The sequence below is a fragment of the Falco rusticolus genome, chromosome Z, assembly GCF_015220075.1.
Source record: "Falco rusticolus isolate bFalRus1 chromosome Z, bFalRus1.pri, whole genome shotgun sequence".
NCBI classification, from domain to species: domain Eukaryota; kingdom Metazoa; phylum Chordata; class Aves; order Falconiformes; family Falconidae; genus Falco; species Falco rusticolus.
In genome coordinates, this window is record NC_051210.1 from 23460648 (window position 1) to 23478302 (window position 17655).

Here is a 17655-nt window from a genome sequence, read left to right on the forward strand (position 1 = left end):
AAGCACATTGTGCACACCATAAATTCTAGGGCACAGTTACAGCTAGGAGCTGCTGTCCTCAGTCTAGTCACACACCTTTTGGGTAGCCATGCAATTGTTATACCAAATGTGGGTTCTTCACCCTGGTGTGCAAGAGCCGATCCACACACAGAGCTGAAATACTTACTGCATATCTGCACAGAGATGGGTGCTAGGTGGGAAATCTACAAAGCTCACAGCCTCTTCACAGACAGCAAACTTTGCATACACCTCATACACCTTGAAGAATTGTTTACAATGAGGTTTAGCCATGCTTAATTCTCATGGGTTCTTAGAAGGTTTGTCTCCATTTAAAGGTACCGTGTTTTACACTGCCCATGTTGTGCGGGGGGGGGGGGGGGGGGGGGGGGGGGGCGGGGAGCTTTGTTGGGAGGGGACCTTTTTGCTGGAGCGTGGATCTTTTAGTATGCTAATGGACAGTTCACATACAGTTCCAGTAATTTTCTGTTTAGTCTCATGTGGTTGTCTTGAGCTTACCTTGTTGTGCCCCAGCTTGACATGTTTATAGTGTCAGTTCCTTCTCCCCAGGCGTGTTTTGCGAACTGTAAGGATTTAACTCACACCCTCTGTTCTTCAATCTTGTTTTTCACTATAGACAGGTTTTCTTCCTGTTTCTTTTTTAAAGTAAATAATTTTCACAACGATGTGGCCAAAACCTTTCTTCTACATCATGCCAATTCCTAAGCATCCCTTTCTGCCTTTTGCTTGTCACATCTGAAAGCAGTGGTTACATATACCTGTCTTTTTTTTTAAAAAAAAAGCCTTTTGAGCAGTTTTAGGGGACTGGAGCTGGCTGTATGTTGGCCCTCAGCTTCATTACCCAGGGGATCACTGCACCCCCGGAGCGCTTCCCTCGCACGGATGGCCGAGGAGGTTACGGCGGCGGCGCCGCGGCGGGGAGCGGGCCGGCGGGAGGCCGCGGGAGGCTCATTGCCGCCCCCTGCGCCGCAGCTCCGCTGTCCGCGGCCCCTCACACGCAAGGGGCGGGGGGGCCCTAGCCCGCAGGCGGCGCCCGGCCTCCATTTCGCGGCGCGGGCGCAGCCCCGAGGGCCGGCGGAAGATGGCTCCCCGCTGCTTGCCGCCGCCTCCGCGGCACAGCGACGCCGCGCCCCCGCCCCCGCCTCGCCGCTCCCCGCCAGGCATGGGTGGTGGCGGTGCCGGGCGCGGTGCCGCCTCCGGCCGCTGCCGTGGCGGGCGGGCGGTGCCAGAGGCGGAGCCTCCTGCTCGGCCGCCGCGGGGCCGGGGCTGCGGAGCCTGAACGGCCGGCGCCCGCCCTCACCATGGCTGCGGCGATGAGGCAGAGGTTTGACCGGTTCCTGCACGAGAAGAACTGCATGACCGCCGTGCTCGAGCGGATCGAGAGCAAGACCGGCGTCAACCGCACCTACATCGCCACCGGTGAGCTGCCGCCGCCGCCGGGTCCCCTCAGGCGCGGGGGGCCGAGGGGCGCCCCGCGGCGGGGCCTGGAGGGCGGCGGCGGAGCGGCCCGGGGCGGCGGCCGCGCCCTTCCCGCCGCTCCTCGTCCTGCCCCGGCGGCGCCGGGGACCGCCCGGGGGGCGCGGGCACGTCCCCCGCCAGCGCCGGGCGAGCGGTCGCCGCGCTAACGACTGTGCTCTCTCCCCGCGCAGCCGTCGTCGGGGCGGTGGCCGTGTACCTGGTGGTGGGCTACGGCGCGTCCCTGCTCTGCAACATCATCGGCTTCGGCTACCCCGCCTACGTCTCGTGAGTGTCGCGACTAACGCCCCTCATACCGCGGCGGTCGCGTGTGGTACCCGCGGGGGAGGGACCGCTGTCGCAGAGTCGCGGGTCCGCGCTGTCACGGTGGCGGTAGGGGCCCACGCCCCTGAAGGCGTTTCCCGCCCGCCCCCTCCCCTGAGCGCGGCGCGGGGGGGGGACGGGGTTCCTCAGCCTGGCCAGGGCGGCGTGGCCGAGGGCGGCTGGGGGTGCTGGCGGGCTCCCAGGCTGGGGGGCCGGTGCCTGCAGCGGGTTCGTGTCGCGTCGGGGTTCCCAGCTCTGTCACCTCCGGTGGAAGCGGGGCCGGTGCGAGCCTGACCTGCCGTGCGGGGGGACACCGGCCCCCGGGGCGGAGGGGGCGCAGGGGGCGCCGTGCGGGGCGGTGGGAGGCGCCTTGAGGGGCGCTTTCCCTGCGAACCCGCCGCGCTGGTGGGAAGGTGGAAGGGACGCCGCGGTAGCTCCTCTTGGCTCCAGAAGACTTAAAAATACTTCGCTTTCCAAGCGAAAGCCCCCACAGATGTCTTGTGTTTCAGAGTATCTGGTGTCTTCCATAGGCATGATATTGTTTACTATACCAAAATGGATTCCTGTTAGGTGAAACCACGGTGGAGTATGTTCACAAGACGTCCACCAGACTTCACAAATGTGCTGAATAAGACCTTCCGTGCGTTCATAAAAGCGGGAGCCTGTCCCAGCTGTACAGCTATATTGCTGAAACACGGTGCCTGCGTTTTACGTAACTCTGCTTTAAATACAGTCAGCAACTTTTAAAAACACATAGTCTGTGATTAGCTCCTGGGCAGTACAAAATGGGTTCCTTCTCTCGTGGTTTTTTCAGGGATGTGGGAGATTGACTTAGTTTTAGACTCTGGTGAAACAACTTACGGTTGTGATGCTTAAAACTAAGCGATGCTTTTCTAAATGAGCTTTTCCAGTGAGCACTAATTTAGGAGATGATAGGTCAAGAACTCTGGAGAAGCTTGGGTATTATTTTCTATAAGGTAATTTTTAGTGAAAAGGTTAGTTAAAGGATTTTTTTAATTAAAATCTGGAAGTGAAAATACCAGCCAACAGAGCTTTAGAACCTTAAAATAGTTGTGTAGGAATTATGTTTATGTAATTTTATGTGTCTGACTTTTATGTAATTCATTTGTAGAATCCTATTTAAATTTTTATATTTGTTTTAAAACTGATTTTGAGATTATTTTTTAAATCTGCCGTTACGTAACTATGATGAATAATTTCATAATAAAAGCTTTTAGAACTGTGCAGGTAAGACAGTCACAAAACGAGTACGAATAATCAGTTTTTCTTTTGCTATTTTTATTCTTCCAAATCTGGAATAATTTTTTTCCCCAATCTTTTCGTGGAGTTTCTACCCCTTTTCATGTTTGGAAGTGGTTTCAGATGTATCTTAATCTGAAAACTTAGTTCCTGGATGTTAGTACTGTGAGCTGTTTTGATTTTTCTTTGGGTGTTGGTGTGCTTTTAGTAATGAGTGCATATGCCATTGTCCTTGGCTACAAACTTTACTTAACCAAAAAAGTGTGACGAATAACATGCACGTGAATACAATGCGAGTTCTGCTTTTTCCAGTTCATGTTCAGTTAATGCTTTCCCTTTAGCTGTCCTTTTAATGCTGCAGCATAACGAATTGTAATCTCGGGGGCACAAATCAAATTGAAAATGCATGTGATGTGCCGCATGCCAGTGTCTTCCAGTGGCAGCCAGCAGGCAGGTTCCAGCTCATGAAGCATCCTGAAGAGAGCACACAGGTGGGCTCAATCCCCTCCCCTTCCTTCCCAAGTTACAGAGCTGGTGCTTAGCATTTTTCCATGTGTGGCTCTGCCTGCAAGCCTGCAGACCCAGGAGTGTGGGCGCAGAGGAGATGCGGGAGGACATGCTCTACTGCACATGTTTTCATGGTCCCATTCAGTTTCCCTTTTCTCGGAAGTGAGGTGTGTGAGTTCAGGATAAGCAGTTACTACCCTCGCTAGCCTGGACAGTGTTGTGAGGTCAGTGTGACAGTAACACACCGGGATGTCAGTGCTATCTCCTGAGGTTGCTTTCAGTCTGGAGTCAAGTGTGGGTTTCCTGACCATGGAAAACTGCAAGAATCCTCTTTGGTGATTGCCCTTCTTCTACCATATGGGTTTTTTTTTTTCTCTTGGTGCTACCATGACACTCTCTGTTATCTATTGTAGGATCTCTATCCCAGTGCAGGACTAAGCTGTGAGAAGATAAAGCTGAATTACTGGAATGATGCCTGCTTTCATTTTTGCTGCTCTGGATCCCGTACTGCAGTTAGGGTGCTGCTGAGTGCTGTCCCCTATGCTTATGAAGCATAAAGACCCAAAGGATAAAGAACACTCATCCAGGGTGTATTGGTTATGCCTTTCTTCTGTTTGGTCTCTCCCCTTTGAAAAGACAGCTGAAGAGCTTGCTATGTGAACTAACAGCAGGATTTGCTTCTTAGCATTGGGTAGAAAACAGTTTTCAGCTATTTCCATCAGCTGCAAACACTCTCTATGGCTTTTGCTGTAAAAGCTGCGGCTTGTGGAAGAGATCAGGAGCTGTAAATGGAACGTGTTGTGCGGGGTATTAGTTTGATGTTTATGTAGGTGTTTCAGCAATGGATACGGGCCTGAAATGCCTCAGGTACTGAAAGAGAAAAAGCAGCTTACTGTTCCCCAGTTATCTTATTTCTGTTGTGAAGTGGATCAGTGTATCATTTCTGCATTGTCAGTGACTGAATTGTTTAAAGTGAAAACCAATGAAGTGCTGGGTCAGTCTTCTGTTAGCAGTAAAGACACCCATGAAGGAGTGGGACAGATGTTTGTATTCTGCAAGGGGAATTGCCTCCTGTTACAGTAGTTTAAAATGGCAAACAGGCTACCCAGTGAGTGACCCATTAGGCATCTTCCAAATCTGTTTTATTTGGATTTTAGTTCAGGGTTATTTTAGTCATGGTAGTTACTGTTCATCTCTGTGCTTGCCTGAAAGGGGATATACTGGAAAAAACCCAAACCTGGAGAAAGATGCTCAGCTCAGATTTTGTGTTGTTCACACATGAAACCAGGACAGTTTATGAATGTGCATGAAACCAGGACAGTTTATGAATGTGCATGTATCTGCCTGTCAGGCCCTGTATAGTTGTGCGGTTTATTTTCTTTTGTTTACATCGTTCCCTATATTCATTGTCGGCCTGTGTTGTGCAGCAGGTGTCAATTTCAGTTGGAAAAACGCTGGAGGCTGTAGCCACAGGGTTAGACCTAGCAGGTGGTGCTGCCTGGCTGTTGGTGTGGTACAGCTGCAGTTGTGCGGCTGCCTTTCACATCACGGTGGTGCTGGCCTCAGTCAAGGCTCAGAGCCAACTCGAGTGGAGGGGGCTTCTCTCTAGGTAATGCCTGTTACATTTTCAGGTGGGCACAGCTGTTTCCCTTCTCCCTTGTTCACATTCACCTTCAATTTTGCTTTGTGTAAGTCTTAGTGGTTTTATACACGGAGGAGTTTAGTGAGAAAGGGACACAAAATCTTCCCAAAAATGCAAGCCTTTTATGCCATGTCACCAGCAAGGGTGCACCCAAGGCTCTCAATGTAGGCAAAAACTAAGCAGTAGTTTTCCAAGTAAATGCTATCTGGCTGTTTCCTGGTAAGTCAGACAATCTGGATTGAAGTTTGTCATAAAACCCTAGTCTTATTCGCTAAAATTCTTATTAAATGCTGTGTGATGAAATAGAATAATTGATTTTAAGTTGAAATCAAATACTTGTTTGGAGGCTTTTGTGTTTGAAAAGCAGTGAAAAGTTTACCACAGATGGCAGAAGGAACTTCTTGTACTTCTAATAAACTTTAACTGCAGTAGGCAATAATTCAGACTAAGAAATGGAAGAAGTGAGTGTTGGCTGTATGTAAATAACATTACCAGTATTTTCACTGCTTCTCTAAACTTTCCAGAGCTAGCCTGTTTAAATGTAGTTCCACCATAGCCAGGAGTGGTTAACTGCTTAAAAAAGATTAGAGTGCAAGCAGGAAGAGAGCCTCTGATGACTAAGAAATGCGTGCAAAGGATTGGAAATTTCAAAAGTGCTGTCATGTTTGGTTTAAAAATTGCAAAGATGAAAATAGCTTTGGGCAGTATAACATCTGAACCTATTACAGGTGCCTTCCAGAGGGAAAAGCAATATAGTACAATCATGCCTGTATGTCTCTCTTTGGCTAATTTTATGCTGTTACTTCAGTTTAGCTTTTTTTACTATGTAAATGCGGCTCATGGCATTCTACAGACTGGAAACAATCTAGATTGATTGTGGAAGTATAAACATGCAATTTAAGTCTTATTTATTGTCATGGTGTCTTTAGCTAGTCTCCTTTGCCTCTTCCATACCTCTAAAACAGGAACAGTGCTTTTCTTTGGTCACATTTATTTAGAAAATGTAAAATTGTTCCTGTATTTGTTGAGAGCTGTGACAGCAAATTTGCTTTCTGTTAACAAGTTTTGAGGAGAATGTTTTCTCTTTCCCTTCATGGAAAAGGCTGCATGATGCACTAATGTTCACAAGTAATGCTGTGCTGCTGCTTTATAAAAGTGATTTGAGAGAGCTGGGGTATCTAACCAGATTCACAACACTCAGAACACATGTAAGTGGAAAGTTTCCAAATCCATCTGCGCTTAAATGCTGTTTCATCTCCAAGCTGATGCTCTTTTCATGTGTCTTCAAAGGTATTTTGATGACTTTTGTATATGTTCTGCCACATCACTTCCTCCAAATGTACTTGCTTTTTGTCTTTTAGATCGTAGAGTGCCATGTTTACAATAAAAGCCATTTTATCTGTTGGTTGGGCAAATGATGTGCTTTTCTTTCTAGAAAGAGCAAGTGGTTAAGTGCAAGAGAACCTGTTACGGTAATTGTAGGAAAATCTGAGTTTATCTTCTATATCTTAATTTTAGGTTAAAAAGGTAAGGTATTTCATACATGGGTGGGTCCACAATCTGATTTAAATTCACTGAAAGATCTCCAGTTTATAATTGATGTAGGTACTATTTTTAGGGACTGCAGATGTGTTGGAGGCATAAAATAAGGCATTTTACCAGACCTTCTTGGCCACAATGCACTGCAGTACTGCACCTTGCATTCACTCCTCTCTGCTACTGTATTGATCTCTAGCAACTAGGATGTTGTAGGCCTACGGATATTACAGGAATAGTTAGACTTACATCAGTGGGGTTTGCTGGAATATAGTTTTAAACTACCCTTCCTCCTGGTTAGTCACAACGCTTCTAAAACTTTGTGAGGCATTGCTAATCCTAAATGCTGAAAAAGTGAGCTGGAGTCAGGAAGTGAGATTAAAAAAGTTATGGATTATCATTAGTTGCTTTTCCTGTTTTCCTGTTTGTTTTGCTGTGATGAAGTACTCAAGTTACATTTGAAAATCAGTCTTCACAGCTATGAGACTATTTGACACAGGAGAGGTGGCAACATCTTACTCTCCCAAAAGGAAGTAAGTGTACTTTTCATTACACATACAATGAGCAAGATACACAATTTTTGGATGAGGGTAACGAGGCTGTCTTCAGCTGTTAGGAAAAGAGATGCAAACTTTCATGTGAGGTTATGTGAACACTAGGTAAAACTTTGAATCTTTTAAAAAGAATTACAGAATTTTGTTGCTACACAGCTTAGCAACTAGCACTGTACTCATAAAAGCCTCTGCAAACCAGACTCAACCCAGAAGTTAGTCCTCAGCCTAAAACTTGAATCCCTTCCCCACACACTGTTGGGTCAATTTTTAACTTGCATCCATTAATTAAAACTGTAGGATTTTCTTCCTTGTTTAGAAACTCCTTACATAGTGAGTACCTCAGAACAGCAACATTTTACAAACAGCCAAGTGCGGAAATGTTGCACCATGATTTCATGCTTTATTATACATTTGTATAAATTAAAGCCATACTGTAATTCTTTCTGGAATATCACAGTGAACAGAACTGAAAAACAGTAGTAGAGCTGTAACAAAATTACACTTGAACTATAGTCTCCACAGTGCAGCACAGGTTGACAGCAAAACTAACTTTCATTCTTTCTGTATTGTTGTAAGCATTTAGCAGAATTCCAGTTCTCCATTTGGTCACAACTGTACTGTTTGGTCACTGTGCCTGCACCCTAAACAGTAACACCTGTGGAGAGGTAACCAAAGTGTGTGAAATGTTTTTTTCCCTTCTAACAAAATTGGCTGTCACAAGTAGAGAAGCACAGTGTTGTGGATCTTTAGCAAGTGGCTGCCTCTGGTGGGATGCGGCGTGTCTGCACTGGGCGCGTAAAATGTGGCTTTTCCTGAAGCTCCCTTACTGCATGCCGCTTCTCTTTCTTGTAAATACCATCAGAAAAGACAACCTGAAAGACTTCGGTAATATAAACTGGGATCAGATGTTTCCAAAGCAGGGCTTTTAGACTCTAGCAGGCCGTGTAGCAGTACTGGTCTGAGTGCTAATGTGGACGACTACAGCCAGCAGTGGAGCTGGTGATGCTTAGCTTGAGACTTGCATACACGAGTGAGCCCTGCTGAAGGCCACAGTGACTTTCCTCGCCTGTGTTAAGGGTGGAAGTGGAGGAGCTCCCCTTTCCAGAGAGACTGTGTGGATGGCTTCTTTGTGACTGGAGAGCTGAAGCTTGCTGGAGCTCCTGCTGCATAGCACTGCCTGCATCGTGCAGCCTGTGTGGCAGAACAAGGAGTAACCAAATGGTTTGGCAGGCTGGACTGAGGCACTGATGCATGTTAATCCCAGCAAAGAAAGCCCGCCTGTGCCTGTGTTTGGGGGAAGCTGGTTTTAATCTGAGTCAGAACTGGAAACTGACTCACTGTGTGGCCCTACAAATACTTGTTCCAGAAGAGTGAGCCAAGAATAAGCAGAGAGCAATGAAATTAGAGGATTGCTTCTTTTTTGCAGGAATTCAGCTTTGTGCTGAGTTAACATGTAGTCTGTAGGACTCGCTTCACTGGTGGGCAGAATGATATGTGCTCCTTTTGTGGCCTCAGTCTCCATTCCCTCTGAAAAAAAAAAAAAGGTAGCACCTTTTGTACTACTGTCATGTTGTTTGTTGTCCTCTGACAGCATCTCTCCTTGCGTGGACGGTCACCCCGCTTGCTATCCTTCATGACTCTGTTTGCTGCCATCTTCTGGATACACAAAATTTTGAGAGATGGGAGATGGTAGATTTACGCTGCGGCAGTTGTGTAAGTGCATTTGGGAGGAAGATGTTTTCAGTATGCGAAATGCACAGCTCTGCTCTTGGAGTCAGTGTGGAGGAAGAAAGATGGAAGGCAGAAGCTTTTAACTGATGGATGAAAATTTAGAAGACAAAATGATAAGGCAAATACACGCATGGAGGTACTTGCTTCACCAAAATGATGCAAGATGTCACGGAGGCAGCCTGCCAAGACAAGTCTAAAATGAGGATGAGAGGTAGGCACCAAACAGGACGTCTGTGGTGCAGTGGAGTGTTGATCCCATAGGGGTGTCTGGATAGCTGCCAGAAGTAAATTATTTTTTAATCACCACAACCTGCTGTAAAGAGCTGGAGCAGGCCAGTAAGTATAAGCTGTAGAAGTACAGGTAATTTCAGTGTGGGGTTTTTATTTTAAAGTTAAATGGAGGGAAAAAAAGTTGGCTAAGAGGGACGACTAGAGCAATAAAATTTGGCATTTCGTTCTTTATTTCTGGCTTCCACATCTGGACTCAGCTGAAAAAATCCAACCCATCCCAAACTCATATGTGGTGTACTTATAATATGCTCATGCTGTAAGTACTGTATGTGTGAATTAACTCTAACAATGATTTGTTATGCCAGAGCTAATTCAGGAGTGTGTAACAGTCTCTTCTTGGATGAGAGCAGATTTTTTTTTGTTGAAATGAGTCTGATGCTTTAAATGAAAGAGCTCAGTTCAGCAGCTTACTGAAATTAGACCAGTATCTGTTACTGTCAGGTAACAGGGTAAAGTATCCACGATCTAGAGTTTAGTTTTAACTGATTCTAGGATGCACACAGTAAAAATAAAGCTGGTGCTCTGGCACTGTAGCTACATAGCTGATAGAAGCCGTGGGCTACTGGAGAGCATGGCAGCCTCTGTGCTTCCCCATTGGCATCACCAGCTAGCAGGGTTGTTGGGGAACAGATCTGGCTAAAAATGAGATTTTTACTTGGCTTCGCATCTGTCTGCACTAGTTGCAGTTCTAGCCCACAGTAGGCTATTTTCACTGCTGGACAGGCATCTGTTTTAAAAGTAACTGAGCTGTGGTATTTACCATCCAGTCTACTGAAGCTGTTCCTAGTGACTGCTCTTACCTCTGATGTGCAGAGCTACAGCAGTAAGTAGTTGTTTGACATTTTATTTATGAAGTCCTGTACAGTTCGTGTGTAAGCACCATATAAAATTCTTTGTGATGTGTAGTTACTACTTGTGCTAACATGGAACTTAGTCAAATCACTATGAGAAAACTTAAGAAAAACCTGACAATATCGCTTTCTAAATTTGAAACTGTAGGCTTTGGATGCACCTTTGTTAGGAAATCCTAATGTTACGTGCTCATGACACTGACTTACTCACTCTTGCAAGATAAAAATAACCATTACAAGAAGACTATCCTAAAGTTGGCTGTACTGCCAGCGCCTCTTGATCTGTATCTTTTCACTTATTGATGGAGATTGTGTTTTGTGTATCAGACTGTTTATGACTTAACATGAAGAACATAAAGTTCTTGGCTTGAAATAATGTGTGTGATATATCTCTGAAGTTTAATTTGTACAAAGCATTACACCAGGATAATACCTAATAACTTACAGAATAACTTGAAAGAATAAGTCTAATTAGGGTGGGATTCTTATGTCAGAAAGAGTGTAGTTATAAATGGATAAAACCCCAGTCCATTCAGATACTCTACATAACTTGCTGTACTTACTAGTTCTTGGATAAGGAGTATTTTCTGTGAGTTACTATTGAAATAGTAAGTAGCAAAGGGTAGCGATAACTTTTGACCTTTTATTCAGCAGGGACATGTTAGACTGGATTTTCACTGCCAGTCTCAGCTGAGGGACATATTTCTTATTCAGAAGCAGAATATTTATAAAATACTTGCCTTTCCATGACTTCAGTAAAAACTTGCATTCACTGATGGCCCTGCTGTATCCTGCTTTTTTCTTTCTTCCCTCCCACTAAATGGGACCAGGACTGAAGTCATTGCTAACAGATGCTGTTTGTGTCCTTCTTTCAGGGCTGACGTGGCTGTTAGCTGAATGGGTGTGATGGTAGGTGCCTGCCACCTGAGCTTGTCCGTGGTGGCTGACTAGATCAGATGATTGTAGAAGGAGGGGAAATGTGCTGTCCCTACAGTGTGCAAGAAAAAGCCACATGGATTTAATGCTGCACATGAGCTGGTTAAATCAGATGGGGTTTTGACTACTTGTAGTACAGCTGCTTGTACTGTCTGACCGTGAAAGTGTCTTGTTCTTCATGTGTCCCCCTTAGCTGTCACCTTAAGGAACTACAGGAGCAGATGGTGAACGTTCAAAGGGAGCGCGTCCATGGCACGGCATTCAGGAACTCAAAGGCCATCCGTTTTTACAGGAGGAAAGATAGTTGAGCATGCCTCATTAACACAGTGATAGGCCATCTGCCCTTTGCTACAAAATTGGAAATTCTAAGCTTTTTAATGAAAGCTGATTTTTGTGACTACTCAGATACTTTAATAATGTTAAATTAAACGATGCTTCCTTAAATCCATGGATGGCTTCAGATGGTGACTGGATAACAGCAAGATAGTTAGTGGTTTCACTGCAAAGCATGAAATGCCAAGCTACCATGCTTATTGTGGTAAAATAAGCTTTCTCCTGTGTGCCTCTAATGGGGAGGTTGTCAGCAGAACCAGAGACGTTCACACAATGAACCCCTACATCAAGTTTTTCTTAATGCTGAGAGAAGTTGCAGATGGTTCCCTTCTCTGTTTGTCCACGGCTCTAACTTCCCTACTTGTACATTTTCTTTCCCTCCAAAAGTACGGTTCCACACAGAAGTCAGTAGCCCTCTCCCTTACTTCCTGTGTTGTGTGGGGCTTTTTTTGTAGGGCCCCTGACAGAATGTCTGGGAGATGTGGGCAAAGAAGAGGTGCGGTGTATAGTGGGAGGGCAGGAGCAGCTGAGGTTGGTGCTGCCCTTGAGCACTGCCTGGACTACTGTTTCCTAACGGGGCGGTGTTAGGGAGCAGCAGTGAGCAGGCCTGCTGCTGTCCGCCAGTGGAAAGCCTGTTCTTCCAGTCCGGTTGTGGTGGTGCAGTACCTCAGTAGCAGCACCTTACTGCGTGTGATGGGGTATGGCAAGGGCTGTTGCTTTTCCCATTGCAGGACCCTGCAGGCCAGCCACAAACTAATGGAAATAAAGCGTAAAGTATCAGATCCTCCTATTGCATTTCAAAGTAATTCAGTCCAGTAGTTGTGCCAATTCTGTCTGTGTGTGGTGGGTTTGCAAGTACTTTTGCTAAGACATAAGGCATATCACATGATTGATTCCCTCCCCCACCACCACCACCCTTGCTTTACGGAACTAGGAAGTGACGGCATCCAAAGGGTTTCTCAATTCACAAACAAGGAAATGGACTCACAGCCAGCCATGTATCTGATTGCTATTTTGTAAACCTCCCTAACTCAATCTTTTTTATGGACTAAAAGAAAATTTTGTACCTTTGATATATCCCACAGATCCTGCTTCAGCAACTGTTTAGCTAATACTGCAAGAATAATTTATAAAGAATTAAAACTAAATTCATTCAGTTGAGTTTGCAGATTTTAATCCTATGGCAATGAGTAGAGAGGACAGATGCTTTTTAATATTCTTAAGCTTCACATTATCAGGCTTACAGTTGCTAGCATTTCCTTCTAAACTTTCTTACAAGGGCTAATCTGAAACTTAGCAAGTTCAGAGTCTCCACTTGAGTACTTCTTCTGAAGGAAGCACATGTGCATCGTTCTTTCAACTTCTATTTTTAGAACTGTATGAACTTGAACTGCATTATCCTAGTAGTTGGAGAACAAAAACCCAGTTGGTCATTATGCAGGAGGCCTAAGATTTCACTAGAGGTTGTTCCACTCTGTTCTTAATACCGTAGTCTACATCAAATTTGCAGGTCCTGCAGGAATGGATTTCTGGTGCAAAGCAGCTGGCAATGCAGATACATAGTCCTCACTGTATGGGGTGGGGGGTATTGGATCTCCTCTGCTTCTGTAGACCAAGTGCTTGTTCATAGTTTGAGCAAATCTTACGGTTTACCTTTTCAGAGAGGAATATAGCACATATACATTATGAGTAAAGATATTTGAGGTTCACTTCAAAATCCTGAACTAGATTTAAAAATTTTATCTAGATGCTGTTTGCACCAGGAGGTGCTGGTCTGGTATCGTCCCAGTGAGAAAGGCATTGAGATTCTGTGAAGTTTCATTTTAAATACTGTTTATTAGAGCTAACATTCTAAAGAAACAGATAACAGTATAGGCAATCTTATATCCCCATAGATGCCGTGATCTTCAACTTGTGCAGCACTGAATGGGCCTCTGTTCCACACACAGCATACTGCAGACCTCATCTGTAGACAGGGTTACCCCATTTTGATAATGGAAGCTATTCTAGGATTTTTCTTTCAAACAACTCTTATTCATCGTTCCTACTGTCAAAGAGGGAAGGATGTTCACTGTTAGACACAAGCAGGACCTTGCAGGTGGTGTAATCACTGGCACTTGGTGGGAGCTGCCTGTGGTCCTCTGTTTCAGTGAGCTTGCTGCGTTTATCCTGTGCCCACAGAATTGGTACAGCACACACAGCATAGGCCTGGGCTGACTCAGGTTAACTGTTACATGGATCACCAGTGCTTCGATGTACTGTAGTCTTCTGGTCAGGATTACCGCAGTGCATCCAGAACCAGAACTGGCCAAAGATTATCCCCTTTCTTCCCTGTCCCATGAACTGTCTCATGAACCAGGTCAGGATGCTCATGTTTTTTGTTTGGGGTTGTTTTTTTGTTGGTTTTTTTTTTGTAATCACAGACCTAGAAATAGTTTGAGTAACTTTTCCTTTTTGAAGTCTGACATTTAGGGAAAAGCTTTGCCATTCAAAGGTCTTGGTCACATTGTCTGTATGATGGATACTACTTAGCTGTCTTCTGCAGAGCACGTAGAGTAATGAAATTATGAGGATTCACATGTAACAAAAAATCAGAGTCATATAAACTGCACCATTATACATGAAACTGATGCTACTATTGTGCTCACTTGTCTGGTTTTCCTTGCAGAATCAAGGCCATTGAAAGTCCCAACAAAGATGATGACACACAGTGGCTGACTTACTGGGTCGTGTATGGTGTTTTCAGCATAGTGGAATTCTTCTCTGATATCTTTCTCTCCTGGTTCCCTTTCTACTACATGCTAAAGGTATGTTAGTTCATGTGAACCCTCTCCTAAAATGAGACCTTTGATATAACTGATATAATGTCTTCAAGATGACAACAGATTTCCTTGGAATCATTGCTGGGTCACGCCTTATTTGTAAATGCTGGGTACATCTAATGGGGCACTATGAAACTGATCTGTTTATGGCTGATGGTTTTGTGAGGCAAGAGGAGAAGTTGGGATGGGTGGCAGGGAAGGTCTGCCATGTTTTAGGAAAAAGGACATGATGTAGTTGTACCATGGAAAGACAGTTCTTTGTCTTGGTGTTAGGTAAATTTGGGCAAAATGACGCACATGGTAACCCTACAGAGTGGCGCTATTTTTGCATTAAGTGCTTAGCGAAGTAAGAGAGTAAATCACAAAGGCAGCAAAAGGAAAGTATGACATCTGTGTTACTGGGCAGAGAAGGAAACTGGCAGCATAAGAACAGTTTGAGTCATACTTTGTTTTTAATTAAGCCTACTTCCTGAAAGGAAAAGGCAAACTATGGGAGGAGTTTGTTGCTAATTGCATTTGTTAGTGTGGTGTGACTGCCAACAGTGGTTTGCTTAATGTGTTCCAATCGTTGTTTGTCAACTAATGCGACTATATTGACATCACTTTAACATGTTACATTATTCTAGGAGATAGCCAATTACTGTGTATGCTGTTAGGTAGAAAACATTCTAGCTTGCTGGAGTGTCAGTTGTTTAGCTTAAAGAGCTGTTACCCGTTTTCTGTTTCAGAGGGCTGTTTTATTCCTTCTCTTTTGCTTTGTTAGCCTGGTTTAGCTCCACCAAAGTTCTTCAAAGGATTTGCTTGCTAGCTATTGTGGTGGGGTCATTTAAAATTTTAAAGGTAAGCTCTATGTTGCCAAGTGCTTTTTGCAGGAAATGCTGTATTTAGAGACAAAATTAAGTTGGACAGCTCAGTTACACTTCTGCATGTTCCTTTTGAATCATTACAGCCATCACTGTGCAATCATTTGGATACTTATTTCCCTAGCTCCCTAAGAAAAAGCACATAATTAAATTTACTGCTTCAAACTAAAAATATTCTGGCCTGTTGCCACGAAGTTAATGTCCCTCTCTCTTATTTCTTCCCTTAATCAAAACCAAAAATATGTTTCCCATGTTAAGTTTAGTGGCTTTGCAGAATTTTTAAGAAGAATCTGCAAATTTTGAAGCTTCGTATGGGGTAACGCGTGAAAGTTTTAGTGTTTGAATATTTAAGAACAAGCAAATAGTGCAAAGTGCAGATCCATCTGATCTGAATAGGATCCAAAAGCATTGCTATGGCACTGGAAGAGTTTGTTCGCCATTTATGCCGTTTTCACATCCCTACTTTACTATATAGTTTTTAGCAGGATTATTACTTTACCCAGTGATGTATACTCACAGGTCGAACTCCTCACATAGTGTGTTTTAGAGCTTCTTTTTAACTTCTTGGAGGTAAAAGTGCGGCAAAGATTTCTTCATGCTAGCACAGTATTCTTTCGAAGCGTGCAACTGAAATTCAGGTTGACCTAGCAATGAAAGACCCGCCACAGATGGCTGTGATAATACAGTGTCGGAAGTGCTACACAATGTATGTTGTGGCATCAACAGAAAGGTACTTTTCTCATTTGAGCAAAGCAAACACAGGCAGTTATGGTAAATACACAGTTTTCTACAGTAGCTGCTTAGGGAGCATAGAAATCAAGTATTTACTCTCAGTGGTGGGTAATAGGAGAGGTTTACTTTGTTACACAAAGGCAGACAGAAGGTGTGGGCTGAGAATCAGCATTGCTGACTGGGTGGAAGTTACTCCATGTGCGAAAAAGGAGGAAGCAGGCAGTTTAGTCCATCCATGACTAAAACCTCTTGTAGTGTAGTTTGTGATGTCTCCCATGTCTCTTTTATGATGTTACGAAATAAAAGCGCAGATACATCATTCATGCGAATTTCAAGCTTGCTTTCATTTTCTAAATGTACTAAATTTACATATCACATTTATTTGATGCAGCTTGTAGCTTCTGCTCTAGACTCGAGTTTTAGCTGCTCAGTATTTATGTATACCTCGATGTGCAGGACTAAGACACTGATTATAGCTGCTCCTGTATTCCCCCAAGTTGAGAGCCTAGGCTCTGTCACCATAAAGTTCTCAGCACAGCAGGTGTTTTTATATGTGGGAGAAAGGCATGTTCAAGAATTGCTTTGAATACATTACGGTATTTGCATATACTTTTGTTATCCAATTGAAAATGTGAGATTTCTTGGGTCTGGTGGGTTTTTTTGTTTTTTTTTTTTTTTATAATGTCTATTTCAATTTATCTTCTTTTCCCTGAACACAAGACATGCACGCAACTCATGATTTCATGTTTATGTAACTGATTTCAATACTTCTGGTAATTATTTTAAGATTCCTTTGGCATTCGGGTATTAAATAGCCAGTGAAAATAGCAGAGGTTATCATCCTAGGAGTATTGTTGGTAGCGGGAAGGAGAGGAGACTCCTGAGTCTACTGACAGTCCTGTCTTGAAATATTAGGGTTTACTATTTCTGAACAGAATCCTAGCAGACACATCACACTGGTACATTAAGCAACTGCTGCTCCAAGGCACTCAGTCAGACGAGGCAGGAGGAGTTGTCATTTTGAGTGTAGCATGTGCCAACGTGGCAGTCCTCTCTGCTTCAACAAGAGATTCCCTCCTCTCACCCATGCACCCCTGCAATTACGATTTCAGCTAAAATTACGTACACTTACATTAAAATTAACACCTTGATTTAATGACTGCAGTTTTCTACTAGGAGTGGTGTTTGTATTCGTGGTCCTGTGAGGGTTCTTGGTTTTGGAGTCTCCTGTCTGTAGGAGCTTGGAACTGGCTGTGGGTGTGCTTGCTGTGTTTCTCAGCTGCAATTACTTCCTCTGCTGTAGTGGCAAACCAGTTGTATTCAGTTTTCCTGCTGCCAGGGCGAGAATAGCTGCTGGCACCAGATCCATGGGTTTAGACCGAGCTCAGGTGTCTGCTTAAGGAAGTCACTCTGTTGCACGAATTGCATTCCCTCCTTTGGCTGGTCTGGAGGGTCACAAGATGATATAGTTGGTGTTGGGGGGTTGCCATTAACAGTTTGTCACTCTGAGCTTTGGGACATTTTTACAAACCCTTTCATTTTTAACAGTCAGTTGGTTCCATTTGCTAGAGGCAAGGGTAAAATAAACCAAGTTAGCAGTCTTACATTCTCAAGCTTTGAGAGACTGAGATTGGCAACTTGTTATTGTCCTCTAGAAGATGTTTATAAACATCCATTTCAGTATATTTCAAAAGTAATAGTATTTGAACATAGGTATTTTTTTTTCTTGACTAGACTGGGACAAAGCTGTAAAATCAAAATTACTTATTTTTGTTCTTTGGCAAGAAAGGGGAATTTCAG

General features: G+C 44.2%; 1 protein-coding gene across 1 annotated transcript in view; it reads left to right on the forward strand.

Annotated features, from left to right (window-relative positions):
• Positions 1–1203: 1203 nt before the first annotated feature.
• Positions 1204–17655, forward strand: part of REEP5 (receptor accessory protein 5) — a 25170-nt gene continuing 8718 nt past the window's right edge. Inside the window, exons 1-3 of the mRNA XM_037374095.1 lie at positions 1204–1437; positions 1668–1761; positions 14107–14245. Of these exons, the coding sequence (XP_037229992.1) occupies positions 1320–1437; positions 1668–1761; positions 14107–14245 (351 nt within the window). The 5' untranslated portion in view covers positions 1204–1319. The remainder of the gene's footprint in view (positions 1438–1667; positions 1762–14106; positions 14246–17655) is intronic.